The sequence below is a fragment of the Seriola lalandi genome, unplaced genomic scaffold, assembly GCF_002814215.2.
Source record: "Seriola lalandi dorsalis isolate HSWRI2012SDOR001 ecotype SW California unplaced genomic scaffold, Sedor1 jcf7180002054682, whole genome shotgun sequence".
NCBI lineage: Eukaryota > Metazoa > Chordata > Actinopteri > Carangiformes > Carangidae > Seriola > Seriola lalandi.
Genome location: NW_019525235.1, coordinates 2,347,345 through 2,365,837, shown reverse-complemented (window position 1 = coordinate 2,365,837; position 18,493 = coordinate 2,347,345). Strand labels below are relative to the sequence as shown.

General features: G+C 39.5%; 1 protein-coding gene across 3 annotated transcripts in view; it reads left to right on the top strand.

The window, feature by feature from the left end:
* Positions 1–18,493, top strand: part of scaper (S-phase cyclin A-associated protein in the ER) — a 57,447-nt gene that overhangs the window by 21,708 nt on the left and 17,246 nt on the right. For all 3 annotated transcript variants that reach the window (XM_023422567.2, XM_023422565.2, XM_023422566.2), the window contains 3 exons: positions 3,699–3,764; positions 4,378–4,504; positions 11,258–11,373. In XM_023422567.2, coding sequence (XP_023278335.1) covers positions 3,699–3,764; positions 4,378–4,504; positions 11,258–11,373 — 309 coding nt within the window. The remainder of the gene's footprint in view (positions 1–3,698; positions 3,765–4,377; positions 4,505–11,257; positions 11,374–18,493) is intronic.

The following is an 18,493-nucleotide window of genomic DNA, read 5'->3' as shown; positions in this document are numbered from 1 at the left end:
TCGGCCTGTAAATAATGAGGTCATAGTTTGTATTGGAGACAACTAAAAACCCTACACAAATCTCCATAAGTGACTAGTAACTAAATCTTGTAACATTAATACTGTAAACCTAATACTAGCAAACTTTGTGCATCTCAATTTGATATTTTTGCTATTGTAAAACTGAAAACTGGCCCTGAAAGTGAATTTAAAAGCTCATTAGTATTGGTCAGGAATCAAATGTCGCAGGGTTGGTAGTTCAGCAGGTAGTTGAGCAAGTCATTGTAAATTGTTTTAGTAAATTGTTCCATTGACCTACTCGGATTGAAAAGTGCAGTTAAGTGCAGTCCATTTACCATTAATAATATAATGGGGAGGTATATTGATAATGTTGTTTTTAAAGGTTGAACATAAGCAATTTTATACAGTTATTAACTAATATAACATTTTTAATTCTCAAATTAAAGGATAATGTATACTGTACTGTGGATCAATGTATTCATCAACACTAAGAACAGTATTTCTTCAGCCATTTCCTAGTAAAAGACTTTGAACATGCCCTTAACAGTATTTTCAATAAGACTTGTTCATCCATGCCTCTATTCCAGCTTCTTCAGTTCACCCATATATGTTTTATTAACAATATAATATTTTTTTCCAATGAGAAACTGTAAAAATGCTATCAGTTTTATTCTGTTATTTTTATTTTGTTTATTTGTACAGTTAGGAAAAAATTGGTAAGAGGAGCAGACCGAGCGAGCAGCCCCGTCTGGATGGCCTAACTTGAACATCTTTCAGATTTTTGTACCACTTTTTCGTGAATCTCTGTCTCCAGTTTAACTCCGGCTGTGATGGAGTACAGTTCTTTCTTTGTTATCAGTGTCCCTATCTGATTTAATGATCCTAATAGAGCCTCCAACCTCTTATCATGATATGACCATGAGTGATATTTCTAAAAAGGGAATTCATATTAGGCTGTCCAGGAGAAAGTGTTTATTCAGAAAGAGGAGTAAGAGGTAGCTACAGGCTGAAACACCTATTCTGCCACAGTGCTTTATTCTCAGTGCTGCTGTTTTTGGCTTTGTGAGGCTCAGCGGTACTGAGAAAGTGACAACATGATCTGTCTCTGTTCACTGTCACTCCTGCAGCAGCCCTGCTGAGACTAGCACTCAAAGGCAGCAGGCTTTCAGAGGTCATAAATAACACAGAGCCCCAGTAAACATAAAGGTGAGCCGCTTCACCACCAGGTGGAAATGAACCGTTTTATTGGAACGCTGTATGGTGTCCGTAAAACGTGAGTGGTTCTCACTAGCCTTTTCACTAGACCAACATGCAGCCCTCGTCTGTCATAAAGCAATACACACACATTTTAGCCCACATGTTTTTTTTGCGGCTTGGCTAACGTTCCCTAATAATAAGTGTTTTGGGAAGGAAAATATTCTATTAAAATTTCATGTAAGTAGCCTGTCACTTAATGCTAGGATGGGTTCTGAACTTGGAAACTGAAGTCTCCACTTATGCTCTTGTACGAGCTGCTTGCCTGTAGCTGTGTAGCTTGTGGTTCACTCAGCAGGGAACAGAGTGGCCAGTGTGTTGTTGTGTATGTATGGAGATCTCGGATGGTGATGTGTGTATACAAAAACTCTCCTGTATGGAGTATAGACTACAGTATGAGGTGGTATGCATGGCTCTAACTCATGTTACTCAGTCTGCTGCCTTTAGATTAAGAGAAAAGTCCTGCTTGGAAAAGAACATTTATCCTTAAACCTTTAATAGACACCTCCGTTTTTGTGCCTGAAAATAATGTACCCAAAATAAAAAGGTTACTGTTCTTCAACCCTTTTGATTAGAGTCGTAACCCTGGTCTCCTCTGAAAGGCAACTCTTTAGATTTTACAACCAAAAAGTCAGAATGAGTTTAAGAGGAGATACTGAACCAAAGTTACAGAGGCACAAACATGGTAGAAATGGATGTTGTTTTTTTTATCCCACATATGTTCGTTTTTTTTCTATAAAAAGGGATTACAAGCTCCATAATAGTACATTTTTAAAACAACTTTAGAACAATAGCCACAAATCTGAACAAATTCTGTGATATGTGGATCCTAAAATGCTTTTGCACAGATAAAATCAGGAGAGGAAGAGCTTTCAAACAAAGTAGCTCTACCACGAGTGGCACAGTGTATTTTAAAACATTTACAATACAAGCTAAATGAGTTGAAGTATTAGTATAATTTTAGGTTTCTGTAGATTCTACTCCTCTTTACTGCCATTGAAATAATGCTTGGTTTCCTTTTCTACGTCTGTGTTGTTTTCATTGTAGTCACAAGTCCTGTGTGAGTCATGTGTGTGTCTGTTAAAGAAATAAGCGTATAGGGAACTGAGATCTGTCATGTTGTGAACTGCTTATAGTCCTACACTATAGATTTGTGCTTTCTCCATTATTGCTGATCACTGTTATTTATTGCCAGAGGTCCATTTCACATGGGCTGCTTCTGACAATAATGAATTGCTCAGCAATTGCTCCCTTTTTAACCTGGTTAGGTATAAACCTGTCAGAGATTAATATTGTAATATCCTATAACAGGGCATATATAGTTCAAGCCCTTCTGAAAGCAAGTCTGTGCTACTTATTCATCCTGTTCCTGAGACACAGAAATGACTATATTTAGAGTTAATACTGAGGAGTGACACAAATGTATATTGATATCCTTGCTTGGTCTATTGACATTTATACTTGATGCATTTTTTTCCATGATGGTAGTATGGCTGATCTTGTAGATTGCTTGTTAAGACTTAACCTACTAATTTAAAAGGCCATTCCCAACTGTTAAGTATTTGATAAGAAGAAGCTGTATATAGTTTTATAACAGCTCCATCAAGACAGATAATAAGTAAACAGTTATACAATGGAGCAACAGATTCTTGATAACATTACTATCTTCTGAATGTTAGAAAACATGCCTGTGAGCAGTTGGAAGGGTTTTGGTATCTCATTGTCCTGGTCTAGCTGTGAGGTGAGTTATCAGTTATTGTCCTTGAATGTAAGAGATTGTGAGCATAGATCAGGCTTTGGTTGGTACAGGGCCGGTCTGCCGGGAGAAATTCTCCCGTCGTCTTCCAGGAAGTGTTTGATTCTATCAGTGTAGAGATGGGTAACTGGAAGACGCTCTATCTAACTCTGATCAATAGTTACTTATCATGTCTGGGAATTCCTGATTGACAGATACACTGATAGATTCCCCCCACAATTTCATGCACATGCACATGCACATACACATGCACGCACACCCACACAGTCTGGCTCTTGGACTAATGCCACAGAGATGCCAGTCCCCTAATGACCGTGACCTTTCAAGAGGTCACCCCTTTGAAACACTGGTAGTATTGCTTGAAATCTCCATTAACTGTTATTTGACAGTGAGTGAAGTAAAAAACTTGAGCCTCCAATGTTCAATAAAACTCAAAGGCTAGAGGATTTAAAGGTAGATTTTGGTTTTGGGTATACGAGTCAATGGCAGCAAAGCACTCGTCCCTACAGAGCCAGTGTCTGATTATTTTAAGCCAAGTTACTTGGTGAATGGCTGACAGGCCAAATAAACAGACTCAGTTTGAACTTTTTCTTTCCTCTTCACACTGTCATCCGCCGTGCTCTTTACTGACAGGCCAAACACTTTTTTTCTGGGATTCAAAGACTTTTTCCTACTTCTCCCTTTGCAGGGCAAAGGAATATGAGACGTCAATGGAGGCAAAGACACAGGTCCCCGACTCCCCTTACAAGGCCAAGTAAGTGTTTTCCTTTTTTGAACTTGAAGTTTCACATTTTCTCTTTTAATGTTTTACTCTAATGATTATAAAGCTGTGGTGTAGCACAGCAAGTAACAATTATACTCATAATTGATTTATCTGCTGCTTGTTTTCTCAATTAATCGTTTAATAAGAGTTTCGCAAAACTCAAAATGATGTATTCAATTTTAGGGCAGCAATTACACAGTTTTTCATTAAATGAGTTAATTAAGATTATTCAATTCATGCTTGAAAATTGTTCTATCTGAAGAACAGTTGGCAAACATTCAGATTTTAGAGGCTTAAACCATTGCATTTTCATTTTTGCTTAAAAATGACTTTAACTATAAATGAATTATCAGAATCATTGCAGATTCATTTTGTCAGTCAATTAATCAAATACACTTTTCAAATCTTCAGATTTGTTTGTCAGACCAACAGTCCGAAATAAAATTATTTTTCTATTTGAATTTTCCGTTGATCAACTAACTGACCAATAGTTTCAGCTCCACTCTGGTGAATAGAGGTTGGCTGAGGCAGCATGGAAACACGGGTTTTATCAACTAGTGTTTGTAAACAGATTTATAATAACAATTTGTTTCTGTATGTTCAGGTTGCAGCGCCTGGTGAAGGACCTGTTGAAGCAGCTGCAGGGCCAAGACAGCGGCCAGTGGGCCAACAACAAAGTGTCTGGTCTGGACAGAACTCTGGGAGAGATCTCTCGCATCTTGGAGAAACAGGTAGAGTTTGCCTGTTACTTTCTCCCTTTGCATAACCTACTAGTCTTAGTGTCCTGCTTTGTTGCTTTGCTGTCGACTCAAGATTTTGCAGCAGTGCACAGGTCGTGCCAGCCCTTTGGCACATCTCTTCAGTGATGAGTTGTGTTTGGCTGTGGCTCCCTCTGTCTCACCCTCCCGATGTAGAGTATCACTTACTCCAAAACCAACTTGCCTTTGGTTATTGGCTAACGAAGACCAGATTAACTGTGTTTTCATTGTCCACATGGTACCAATAGAGGAGCTTCCTAGTACGAGAGGAAGCATTGTCTCGTGTCTATGTGGCTTGCACGACTCAGATGTCACTAGTTTAGACAATGGTAAATTGGATTTTCAGATGAAAAGCGCAAGACTGAACAAAGGCAAAAGAAGAGATATTTTTTTCTGAGAATGAGCGTTTTTCTTACACTTCTTTACAGCTGTATAAATATATATAATTGTCAGATGTAATGGCAGACATTTATAACTGTAGTTGATTTGAAACATTTGTCCCAGAGGCTTTGTTGCATTATTTTTTACAGTAAAACTCACATCAATTTGAGACTGAGGGGAGGAATTAAAACACCTGCCACAGTGTTTATGATGAGGAGAATATACAGCCCACTTCCTGTAATGAGGCATAAATTTCCTGTCAAGTTTTGGTTCGAGCCATCATAACATCCCACTGTGCATGCCTCTGGGTGTGAGCATAGAGAGATTATGGTGTCCCATCAGTGACGAGGGAGGCGGCTGGAGAGGCTATTACTGAATTTCCCCAGAGAGGCAAAGAAAGAGGTGGCTGAGGTGGGTGGCAAAGCATCCTGTAAGGAGAGAGGAGGAGGCCAGTGTGATGTGAGTAGCTCACAAGCTGTCACTACATGAGGGCTCCTCCCCTTTGCTCCACATAATCCCAGTGGGAGGTCAGAGGTCAGTGGGCCACAGGAGATGTGCTCTGTTCAATAGTGGTGTTGTAGGCAAAGAGGAAGATCAAGGTTCTCTTCAGATGCTTTTGACTTTGTCTCCTACTTTAGTTTAAAAGCACATTTTCAAACTGTTTTGTCAAGCTGTACTTCACCAGCCCCTTACAGAAATGTCCTCCCAAAACTGAGTGGAACAATGTGATTGGCCCATGAGGCAGTGGGGAGACACCTCCCTCTCTAATCCCTGGACGAAGTCAAATAAATAGAGTCTCCGTCAGCATGGCAGTCTGGCCCCTGAGTCACTTCAAGTCAGGACCGTTTAGATTATTTGACCTAACAAGCATCTCTCATGTCATTGACTCACCTAAAGATTTGTTTTTCTCTCCCATATCTGATTCAGTCTCCACTTTCTCTGCTAATTCCTTAGACAACACCCGACACTCCCCTCGTGCACTGCTGTTTGGGTCCCACTCCCCACCCCTCACTCCTCCCCTGCTTTCTAGGCTACGTCTAGTCTCTGACCTCAGTGTGTTTCTCCCTCTGTGGCCTCTAATGGTTTATTTTGTGTCAAACCAGATTTTTTCTTTACTTTGGATGATTGAGAAGAGCAATTTTCCCAATGTGGTGTTCTTTTCTTTTTGCTCCACACCTTATTATTAAGCACTAGTATTTATATATTGCCCAAAGTGTTTACCACCGCTTTCAGTTAAAGCCTGCTTAGAAAAAGAGTAACATGTATGACAGATTAAGGGACTGTCAGGAACATGGTGCTCTGAGAACCAAAGACTGCAGATTGTATTTACATTTTCATTTGCCAGCTGTCTTAGCCTGGTTGGGCCAACCAGCAGGACTGGTGGGAAATGTGTCCGGGGACATGGGTGAAGGTGAAAAGCAGAGTGGCGGGACAACAGGGTTTCTTGCTTGGGCCTCCAACAGACTGAAGGATACAGCCCAGATCAGCAGTGTCAGAAATTTGTAAAAGACAGCAAAAGTGAGCAGCTTGCTACTCAGTCCAGTTTGGAAATTCTCCCTTTTTATCAGCAATGTAGCAAAGAGTGAAGCAAAGCAATGTTGTTCATGAGTTCTTGGTTTTATGGCAAGCATTTTGACCATTGATGACACTTTTCAATAGCATCAATCATAACATTTTTAAAATTTTCAGAATAATAGCATCAAATTTTTGGTCAATTTTCATGAATGAATAATCACTCTAGTAGAACTGCCAGATATTAGACAATTTAGTCTCCCGTGTATAGATTAGATTCCTATTAAACATTTTAAAATTTGTTTCATGCCATAAAAAATATATATATTTCAAAGCTTTGGTAAGAGTAGCAGTGGCCTTTCTAGGACATTTTAGGAAGAACTTGTGACCAAGTAAATAATATATAAAATTTAATTTATAAGATAATTGCTATATTAACTCTTAACTCCTAGATTTCATCTTGGACTAAACGGCTCTGACCGATTTTTATATAAAACATGTATATCATTATCTTGGACGCTGTCATTTGGTTGTTTAATCAGATGATTAATTGAGAAAATATTGATACATAAATGGAAAAGGAAAATTGTCTATTGGTTTCATGTCATTATATTTTCTCATTCTAGGCTATCAGTTTTTCCTAAAAAGTCTTAATTTTTTTCCTCACCACAAGACCAATGGGAGGTGAAATGGTTCTATGCTTCTTGGTGTGTTAGTTTACAACTAGAGGCTGTCTGTGGTTTCTGTGGCAGGTTTGATTTTGCGCCACACTGGACTTTGATTAATCTTGGTTCATTTTATAGAATAAACATAGTTTGTGGAATTATCCATTTCCATGTTCGCCTGCACTCATACAGTGTGCTAAATCATATGCTATTATGTCTTGTAAACACACAAGTTTATACTGGACCTTAAAATGTTTACTCCAGCAGCCTTGTTGTGGTTTACAGTCGACTCAGCCCACAGAGCTTTGTTTACCGCTTTCTGGCTTGTCTGTAAGACTGTATAATGATGAAATTCATGTGCTGAGAGCGTGATCTGTCACACTCACCTCTGTCATTGTTAGGTTTTAGTTGTGAATGAGTGAACTCGTGACTTGGAAGATCAAAGTTGAAGCCAGTCCTTGATGAACTCTGCCAGTTGTTGCCCATCTGTTAGTGGGGCAGGACAACTGAGGCTATGCCCTCCTCTCTGCTTTAATTAAAGTGTCTGGTGGGAGGAGACTACAAAGTGCAGTCTGGCCGGTCTGCTGGTCTGCGGACACTGTCGCAGGAATTACCAGCTGCTTCAGCCTTCCCATCAGCTGGGGTAACAATGGTCACCCCGGACAATAATTGGATAAGATTCCTCCTGTTGTATAATTCAGGAGCCATCCGTCTCACTTTTGTCTCACTGCCCGGCCCTTTGTGGTGGCTCTTTTTTTTTCTTTTTTTTCTTTTTTTTCTTTTTGTGGGAAATTAATTGCTCCTCCTCTTACTTTGTTTTATTCTAGCTTCTGCTGGGTTGTGATCAAGCACAGAGAGGAATTTACAGGAACAATCCTACATTTTGTGAAATCTGATTATTTGCTTTCTTAACCAAAGCCACAATATGAATTTCATCTCTGTCCTTTCAGTACACGGATACTGTAGGTCTAGCAATTTAGTAAGACAGTTAAGCAATTTCAAACTGAAAAAACAGGTGTATAATATCTTCTGTGTTCTAAGCAGTATTCCATGTGACCAGTAACTTGGCTTGACATATAACATTTTTGCAGTAACCCTTTAAAAATGAAATAAATGAAATAAAACTGCCATGTCACACAACTACCATGCTAGTGCCAACTGACCAACCAATAAACCAGCATTGCCATCCCTAGAACCACATTGCTAATGTGGGTGAAAATATCTGTGCTCTAAGAACTACCAACTTGTATTACTTTATATTATGTCTTCTCAGGCAGCAAGCTGGTCACTTATGCATCCAAGAGTCTGTTGGGTTTTGTTCTTATCTGTGAAAATGCAACTTTACAACTTTACTATGAGGCTGCATGTTTGGTTCTGCCTTGCTCCCAGGTAGCGTCAGTGCACAAGGAGGAAACGGATAACTAGTTTTCTTATATAACTTTGGGTAAGACTACAAACAAGTAAAGTAGAGTATCGCTTTAAGAACTCTGGGTGGATGATCTTTATTGTAACTGTCTCTCAGGAATGTAATTTGTGAGTCCTTGCTGGTCTTATAGAAACAGAAACATTGTTTTCATCTTGTTAAGTTTGTATGCAAATTCAGCTTACTGTATATATACACTGTCAATGTAATTACATACAAACATGATTTCTGTTGCCCTGCATGGTTACGTTTGTAGAAAGGATATATCATCACCAGATGCTTTTTCCATTTGCTCAGAAAGTCAGCTGCTTTGCACAGCACAAAGCTCACCATTCGCCAACAGCCAATCTGTTAACATATAAAATAAGCCAGTAGTTTAAGCGTTATGTTTTTAGTCAAATGTGCATCTCACAGTAATACTTAGGTGCCTTTCTGTTTTCTGTGGTCCATTGCATGCGTAGAGTGGACCACCTAAAGATAATATGTCAGGTAGTTTGAACTTAATCCTCTTCACCGGTATTGTTCTATCATCACAACAGATAAATCTGTCAGCAGAGCAGAAAAGGCAAGGACTAGCCAAGCAACTCTTGTCTGGTTTTCTCAGGAGACAGCCAGGACCGGGCAGGTCCCAGTTACCCCCTTTAATACCATTTGATAAGCTGCTATGAAAGAGCTGCCTTTTTTTTCCCATTTAGCCTAGAAGCTTTTAGGTAGGTGTGTTGATGTGAGGGTTAAGAGAGGGGTTAATCCAAGCTCAGTGACTGAGACCCAATTGATTAGGCATGGAAACTGCTGGCAACTTACAGAAAGGAAGTCATAATGAGGTCTTTTATATAAACACTGCTTCGACTCTTAAGACTGTCTTTGAGACATTTTTCATTATGTTGAAAGTAAAGGGTGTTTGGCATGTTTGTTAACGTTTTTGTCCCAAACCCAAAATGATTGTTCAGTGCGTCGTCTTCTGTGTGTGTCTGGGACTGGAATCGAGGAGCAGTTACCTCAGCAGCGGGCATGAATGACAGTTGAAGAGCTTATCTGTAATTTGGTAAAGCGCTTCTTTCTCAATGTGTTCAGGCTTGTTGGCAACTTCTCATCTGCGGAACAAAAGCACTGTGAAGTGGCTGGATTTTCGTGCTGTCACAGCAGTGAGGAGCCTGCATCCTCTTTAGGTGGAGGAGTCACCTGCAGTGTAACACTCCACAGTTGTGTGAAGAAGGCCCTCCATCAGCAGCTCCCCTCCAGCTCCTTTACTCTGTCTACCCAGGCAGAAACATGCCCGACAGTCGGTGCTCGCTCCTGGCTTTGTACTTGTTGATTTATAAGACGCTGTAGCAACAGCATCTGACCTACTGCCAATTACTCTATCATCACAGGAGGGCAGGGCCTAACTATTTACATGTGTTCATAAATCTAATGCACAGGAATGATGCACCGAATTATTTATATTTATATTCTACATTTTATATTGTAACTGAAGTGAGTAAAAAGAATATAACTTAAAAACATCAGGATTCAGCTTATATAGTCCAGATTCCTTTATTTCCTCAAGTTCAGAAAATGATTAAAAATAATGATTACAGACATAGTAGCAAAATTAACTAATTTTAACCAATATGGTCATCCATAGGATTACTGCTGACCAGATGTATCCCTGTTTATTACACCATTATGTGGAAACATCTGGCAGCTTAGTTCGCTAAAGTGACTGGAGGAACAAGCAGTTTGTGATGGGGACATGTACCTAGTAAAGCTGATGTGTAGTCTGTCAGTTCATAAAAACAGACAGAAGAAGTCAAGATCATCATCACTAATTAAATAAATGCAAAACGGAGTTCTTGTACAGACAAACCAAATAAAAGATGGCTTGTAAAAATGTTTAATTTTGAAATTAAGTATTTTGATTGTGCAAGCAATGGATATTTTACTAGTAGTTTTACTTGAGTTACAGGGCGAATTCAGGGCGAAGGTGTGAAAACATATTTATTTAACTTTGATATACACAGAAATAATATTTTCGAAACACTTACATGGGAAAAAGAAACTAGTATATTTTCTAAAATGTTTTAGCATATTATTGATTTGAGAGCTTTCAACCTTCAGTTGTTAGAAATGCTATGTTAAATGACATTATTATGTCCACTGTTACCCCCTCAAATTGTATATTTGACAACCTTTATTTCAACATACTGTCTGCACTAAGAAGGTCTAAAAATAAATGGATAAAAAACATAATTTGAACAAATTCAACGGAGGCAGAGCACCACTATGAGATGGCCAAAATTAGGTTGTAAGTAAAATAAAGTCTGCTATCAGCTCTAAAGTAACTAGAAGTGTGAGATGAGCTCCTCTGTAAGAATGTAATGATTTTGTATCCTCTCCTATTAGAGGGATTTTCTTTATTTTACATTTCTCTGATTATCTTGTTCTTTATTCGGCCGAGTGGCATTTTCTCCGTTGCACTTAACTCCGTGGTCATCCACTGAGACCACCCTGGTGCTAACTGGAGCCTGCAGAGCTTTTGCCTTCCTCTGAAACTTGACTGTTGTGGGGCGGAGTCGGGTTGTGCACTTTTGAGATTAAACAGGAATACTTTAGGGATCACTTTGTTTCAGATTTCAATCCCTCGCCCCTGTAGGAGAAAGAGAGGTTGCCTCCCTGGTGAGAGCCATGTAATCCCCAGTCCAGCGGGTGGCTCGTTGTCCCCTGACTGTACCTCTGTTTCTCTGTGTGTCCTTTCCTCAACAGAACAATGCAGACCAAGTTGCCTTCCAAGTGGGCGGCGGCCTGTCGGCTCTGGAACAAATTCTGCATGTCATCACTGCTGCTTCCACACCCACTGCAGTTCCTCGTATTCCTCTCAAGTGAGTACTGTCACCAAACTGAAATAATTACATGTTAATTTACATAATGATACATGGAAATACATGAAAGCAGATGGTGCGCTCAGGTATTTTTCTGTGATTTAATGCACAACTCAGGCACAAGAAAAAAAATCAGTTGCTATGCCCTTTAGTTTATTATCATGACTTTTAATCAAGTTTCTGTTTCAAACCAGCAGGGTGAGCTGTCTCTTTAGCTTATGATTGGTACAGTTTGATTTTGGAAAAGCTGACCACTTGTTGCTGTGGTTGGTGAGACCAGATGTTAGCCGTGGGTGAGTGTGATCTTGTTGAGGCAGTTTAAGTCTAAATTTAGGTTTATTGTCAGCTGGAACAGGTGTGCAGTGACTGAATATACACATTCTCTTTTTGCTACCTTGCTCTTAATTATTACAAGGTTGAGTTACATCACATTTTCTTTAATATCCACACTGTTTATCTAATAAAAACGCATTGGGACAGGTTTGGGGACAGTTGCCCCAGTGCTTTATTTTAATTTGCAAATTTTATTACTCTGGTCAGTGAAAGCTGCATATTTCTGAATTTGTTGATTTTCAATTTTTCAGATTAACTGAAGGAAATGTTGCTTCATGGGTTAAGAAAAATTACAGTGCTGAGCAGTTTTCTTAGCTCGTAAAAAGTTGGTGTTTTGCAGATATACATGGATTTCACAAGATTGCGAAAAAAAATATCAAAGAAACAGAAGTGGACTAAGGCTTTGTCTTTGGGTTTAAATGTCAGCCATAGTGTTGGAAGAATAAGAATAATATAAACAATTTTATTTCTTGGCATTTCTGATTGTGCTCACAATGTGTAAACTACAGAAACACTTCTGAACCATCCATACTCTTTAATATGCAATCAGCTGTATATTCATTGGGTGGCAAACAGCTGTTACACTCTGTCTTCTGTCTGACTTCTCTTTGACTGTATCCTTTTACTGACCTCACTGAAAACCCACTGCTTTATTCCCAATTTGTAATTGTTTATGCAGTTGCAAAAAGTGAGTCACTGTTTGTAGTTGGTTCATCTCAATAAATACCCTGAAAATGCATTAATGACTAACAGCTCTGGCCTCTAGAAATGGAAAGCATTTCTCCATTTCTGTAATCAATTTATGTCCATTCTTTTCTCTGGAAACAGAAAAAGCACATGTGTCCCATCTATCATTTAGAGTGCAGAGTATTTTTGAGTTGTGGGTCTGACGTTTGCACGGCCTGCCAGTAGATAACCTCAAAGAGGCTGCCGTACTCACAAGTGGGACTCTGTAATGGACTCGAATGGCCTTGCTCTCCCATTCATTAGCATTTACTGGTCTCTGAATCTCTGCTAATGGACAAATGCTTCTTATATTTATAAGGCTTTTAAAGGGCATCACATGTATATTGATTTTTTTTTTTGTACTCTCTCTTCTTCAATCATTGTAATCTGAGGGAATTTTAAGCAGACTTCTGAATTGGAAGAAATGTTATTATCTTAAATGGAGAGACTGTCTTGTACAAAGCGTTTGTTTGCTGAGTTTGTTGGCACATCCGTGCATGACGTTGTGTTAGCTGAAGCGCAGACAATACCTCCTTGACTTTTAGGACATCTTCTTGACATGTTGTGGTGATAGAACAGGACGTGAAGATTAGGCTCATGTGTTTTTATACTCTGCATACTAGTCTAATCCAACCCTAGTGTTGGTTATGAATAATTATAAAAGAATGGTTTTGAATAAGCTCCTTTTTGTAAACCTTTCACTTGGCTAAACAGGTTTCTCTGCAGGGGAGTTTTACACTAGCATGAGATTAATGCAGGGACACAGACACACTTAAGAACTTTCAAAGCCTAAAAGGTTACTCTAGTTGCTTGTTTAGAATTGAGCTTGATACCTCGGTCCACCGGCTTGCATTTTAGTTAGTCCTGTGCTGCTAATACTGCTGGAGCCTCAGGAGCTTTGACAGCTGAGAACTGAACTGGAGATAAGCCCCTGATGAACATATCAACCCAGGAATATGTACTGTGTATAATATGTTCTGTAGTGTAGATCGAAACAGCTTGCCTGTAGCTAGAATGTAACAATAATTTAAGGTAATTTTTACATTTATAACTGTGTATGTAAACAAAGGTTGTATAGAATAGAATTAAGGTTGGTTGAGGTTAGGTTTGCAACTTACTTATGTACTCAGTGCTGCGAAAGACAAAATATTGCAACATAGTGCAACAGCCTGGGTGTGCAATGCAGCCAGAGAACCAATACAGTAAGGATAAGTAGGAACAAACAGTATGCACAGTAAAAATAGTATATAATAGTACAAAAAGTGTCCAGCCGTAGTGAGTAGTGCAATCAGCTCAGGGGTGCAATGCAGCATCAAAACCGAAACGGTACAGAAATGTTGATACTCTTCATAAAAACACAATATGGGTGAATGTTTTAGTCCCTGTACAGTGAGGTTATTAATTACAGCAGCTGTCACTGTGTTTTAGATACAGAATATATATGTGAGTGGGCCCCTGTGTACGGTATAGCTTATTTGGTGGCATAGTGAAGTGTGTGTGTATGTGAAGTCAGTCGTGTCAGACAGTTATGGGGGGTACTTGATGGACTGATTCAGAGCAGTTACAGCTCTGAGGAAAAAGCTTTTCTGAGGTAGTGTGAGCTGTTAATGTCCTCCAGGGCTGGGAGCTGTATCCCAATGATTTTCTATGTTCTGGAGATGACCCACTGAAGTGCTTTCCTTTCAGCTGCTGTACAGTTGAGGTACCACACAGAGATGCACTATGTTAGGATGCTCTCTGTGGTCCAGCAGTAGAAAGTCACTAGCATCCGTTGGGGCTGACCATCTTTCTTCAGCACTCTCAAGAAAAACAACCGTTGCTGTGCTTTCTTGACCAATACAAGAGAGGTCACACTTAAACCTTGTGATGCAGCTCAGTCAGGTCAGTGTAGTCGGCAGCTGGTGACGAGGTGCAACACAAGGACGCAGCCCGGCTGTCTACTTATCACTATCTGTCATCTGGATGGCTGTGTGGCCTAATGGGCTGCTATACAGACGCTCGACCCAGAGTGCGCTACATTATCTGTTTACAGTGATGCTGCCGTATTGATCACCTCCTCCTACCAGATAAGCAGAGTGATTTACAAAAAAAGGCAGCTGCGGAGATGCTCCTGCCATATCTCTCCCATGGGAGGCTGATTCCATCTTGTTACCATTACATTAATGAGCTAATTCCTCTACGAGGCTCCGCTAATGTCCTGGTGTAACCTTGTGGTCACTGGAATGTCTAGATCAGAGTTTATGCAGCCACTGTCATTAAGTTCAGCTGGAGAGATGATATCTCAAAACGCACAACAACATCACAAATGTTAGAATTTAGTTTTTCAGGAACAGTATTAATTTTACTACACATTTATTTAAATAACGAATATTTTCATTAATTTAATTTTGATATAAAATAAAACTTCTAAATTGAGATATATCTGTATATGTAGCATTGTACTGTGTGAGGAACCCATCATACCCATTATATGCACCAGCATCCAATACTCGTACCAATAGTATACTGTATATAATTCCTATTATGTAGTTGAAGCTGTTTTGTCCCAAACTGTTTAACTAGTAAGGATGATAAAATAAAGCACACAACTGTTTTGGTTTCAATAGTTCGTGTGGATGGGAGAATCCCCCTTTTCTTTCAACTGAAAACCAGTGTCAAAGATAACAAGAATTTTTTTTTTTCCTTTTTTCTTTTTTAGCTAGTGACTTCTGTCTTCCAATAGGGGTCACTGGAGAGAAGAGAGGACGAAAGACTTGCATCCTGCTTGAGAACGGTCTTAGCACAAAGCTCCATCTGCCTGTACACAACTTTTAAAAACCAAAAGAGCAGAGGCACTCTTCTATGATGTTTAGGTTGCCAAAATCTAATTCAGAAGTTTATATTTTAATGTTTTGGTTGTATCTTGACAATTTCCGTTGCTTTAAAAAGAAAGGCAGAGCTGTGAATGGAACTTAAACAGGTGATCTCCAGAGAAAGGTTTAGGAGTCTTTCAGCACTGCGTGTTAACCCAATTTGTATTTCCACCTCTGTCTCACATGACCCGGTGTATCCTGTGAAATCAGACCTGCTACCTGTGGTTTTATTTCAGGATGTTTTCCACCATTTGAAGGTGTGTGCGTTTTTGTGTGTGAGTGCACGCACTCATGCTCTTGTGCATGATGCTGTGTGACGGCTCATCAGATTTCTCCCCCTTCATACCTGGCCAGTGCGGCACGACAGCCAGAATAGATGTCTTGGAAGCACTCAGGGTATCGGAGAGATCAACAGCAGAATCAAATTAAATGTCATTTAGATAGCAGTGAATGAAGGGATTGTTTGACAGCACAAGGAAATGGATTTGCTCCTCACCTTTTATTTTGGCTTAGGATTCTTTTTCTACCCTTGAACACAAATTTACCCTGTTTAAGAGGCAGGGACTTAACCTGATCTGGAAGTTGGTCAGATTTCTGCAGCGTTGCTCCAGTCAGGCTTGACTGTGCACATAGGAAACGCACACAGAGGGCGAGAAATGTGAGACTCGGGTTGAGGAGCACTGATCTTGGCTGATAACGCAAGGCAGTGACAAAAAGCATAAAGAGCCTTTTACATGTTTGTTGCCCTGTTGGCAACTGAATTGAAAGTCAGCGATTTAATGTAAAAATAACTTTATGTTGAAAGAGACAATATTCATAACCGAATATCTCTCTGCTAGATAAACCTTGCTTATGGTTGTTACCTCTTATTTATGCTTGAAGCAGTGAAGTTTTTTAGTCTTTTTTCTCTCCTTATTTATCATTTATTATTTATCAGACTTGTATCTAAAATGAAGTTATATTTTATTGTTAAAAGTTTAAATTTAGAGGCCCCCCAAGCCTCTACCTTATCATGTGTAGGCCTGTTGGCCACCCAGGCAGAGACCTAGAGGGCTGCAGGGTGGCGAAACGGGATCAGGTGTGCTCCATCCTTCTACCTCTTGGCCTCATTTCTTTACGCATCTGAATAGCTGTACAGGTAAAATGGTATCTCCTCGCTGTGTGAGGTTAAGCTGTTTAGTGTAGGTGTGCAGATTACATCGCTCATTATTTTCCTCTTACTCTTTTTCACAATTTCTCTTTTTTTCTCACCATCAGATAGGACTGGTTTGTCCACCAGTTAAAAGTTGTGACGATAATTTTTTTGCATCTAATTTCAAAGGAGCCTTGTCAAAAAAGTGACAATGCTCTAGGTGGGTGGCGATAGATAGTGGCTGCGGTCATTATGGGTCCATGTGAAGCACCGTCTGTGTAATATAATGAGAGCCCCACAATGGTGTAGGTGGAGGAATGTTGCCTGCGTAGACAGAGTGGGACACATCAGTCCTAGCAAAGTTTTTGTGCAACATGAGACAGGCTGGCGTGGCACTTCACCAAATTGTTCCACAAAATCTTTGGCTCGAGCTGTCACTGAGGGGTATTGAGATAGTGAGATTCCCAGAGAGGGCGTACTATCAGGTGTCATGCTCATCAAGCTCAATTAGGTGGGAGGAAACCAAAGACAGATCACTGGGCTGGTTCATTGTACAAGTTGGTGTAAGGGCATAACTCAAACATAGTCTTTGACAGGCCCCTCATTTGTTCAGAGATGACCAAAGACAAGCCTGATTAGCTGTGTTACAAAGCAATTGCATGCTCATTATATGAGCAGTTGAGTGAGTCAATTGCTAAGCCAGAGGGCCAGATCTGTCCTGCCAGTGATTTAATCAGAATATGCTAATCAGGTCAGGGTGAATACAGCCATGCCTAGAATCAACATTTACAGTGCCCTGTTTATACTGTTATAAACTATAGTATTAAGTGTTAAATCAAGGGAAAAAAGATGTGTGTGTGTGTGTATATATTATATATATATATTATAATTTCGGGCTTTCAGATTTCAAAAAGCAGAAACAAAATAAAAAGTTGATGTTTATGGCTAAGCTGCCAGTATCCAAGGACAACAGACAAAAGTATGTGACAGTGCAAAAAGAAAAAAATCCTGATTAGTTGTCATATGTGTATTTGATAGGAGAGAACAATTAGATGCCACTAGTTAAACATGGTATTTGATGTGTAATGGCATGGGCAATGTTATTATTTCACAGGACTAGGTGCAGTTGTTTTTAAGATTTTTATTTTTTGCGTATTTTAGCCTTTTTTGACAGGAAACATTGGAATTAGATAAATTTCATTGTGACCAAGTGGTTTACATCTTAACCACAGGGCTACCAGGACGCCATGACGAGTTGCAACTTTTGTTTCAGTGTGTCCTCCTAACCACACATTTTCACATGGTAATATACCTGTTCTGTTAAACAAACCCAAGAGTGGTTTCATGAATTCTAAGAAGAAGTTGGAAAATTTGCGTTGCCTCTCCAGTTTGCTGATCTAAAACTTCTCTCAATCTTTACTAGAAGTTCAAAGTTTGTCATTCCTTTTTGAAGCCACGATCAAATATCCCGTTACGCACAGTTTAGGACTTACATGGCAGCAATCCAAGAAGGATTGAAGCTGTTCTGAATGCAGTGATGACACTACTGCTGCCAAAGGTTTTTTTTATTTTTTATATAAAATTCAAACAAGTTACATTTAGAAAGAGGAGTGTACCAAATCTCAGTTATCACAGAAATCTGAATACTACCGCTGACCGAGACAACCTACCTTCATCTAGCTGCTGTGAAGCAGCTCTTGGACACTAAAAGAAGTCAGTCCTGCCTCATTTTTCAGTCTCTGATATGATATCCTTACTTATGCACTATTTTACTCAACAGGGGCATGATCATAAACACCACAATAGTGACTTAACGCACCTAAAGTAAGTCTTGTCCTTTGGAGGAATGTACAACTGTACATTCCAGCTACCACAGTTTGAATTTCATAAGATGTGTAAAGCATGTAATTATCCATTTGTATTAGAGAACAGGTATTTGAGTTGACGTTTTGGTATTTGTATAGAAGCTGATCTAAAGTCTCGTGTTCGCTAGGGAATCAGAGTCCTGATGCTGCATGGCTGCACACAGTATAGTTTGGTTGGGATCTCATGTTACCTCACGTCTTGCTCCACACAG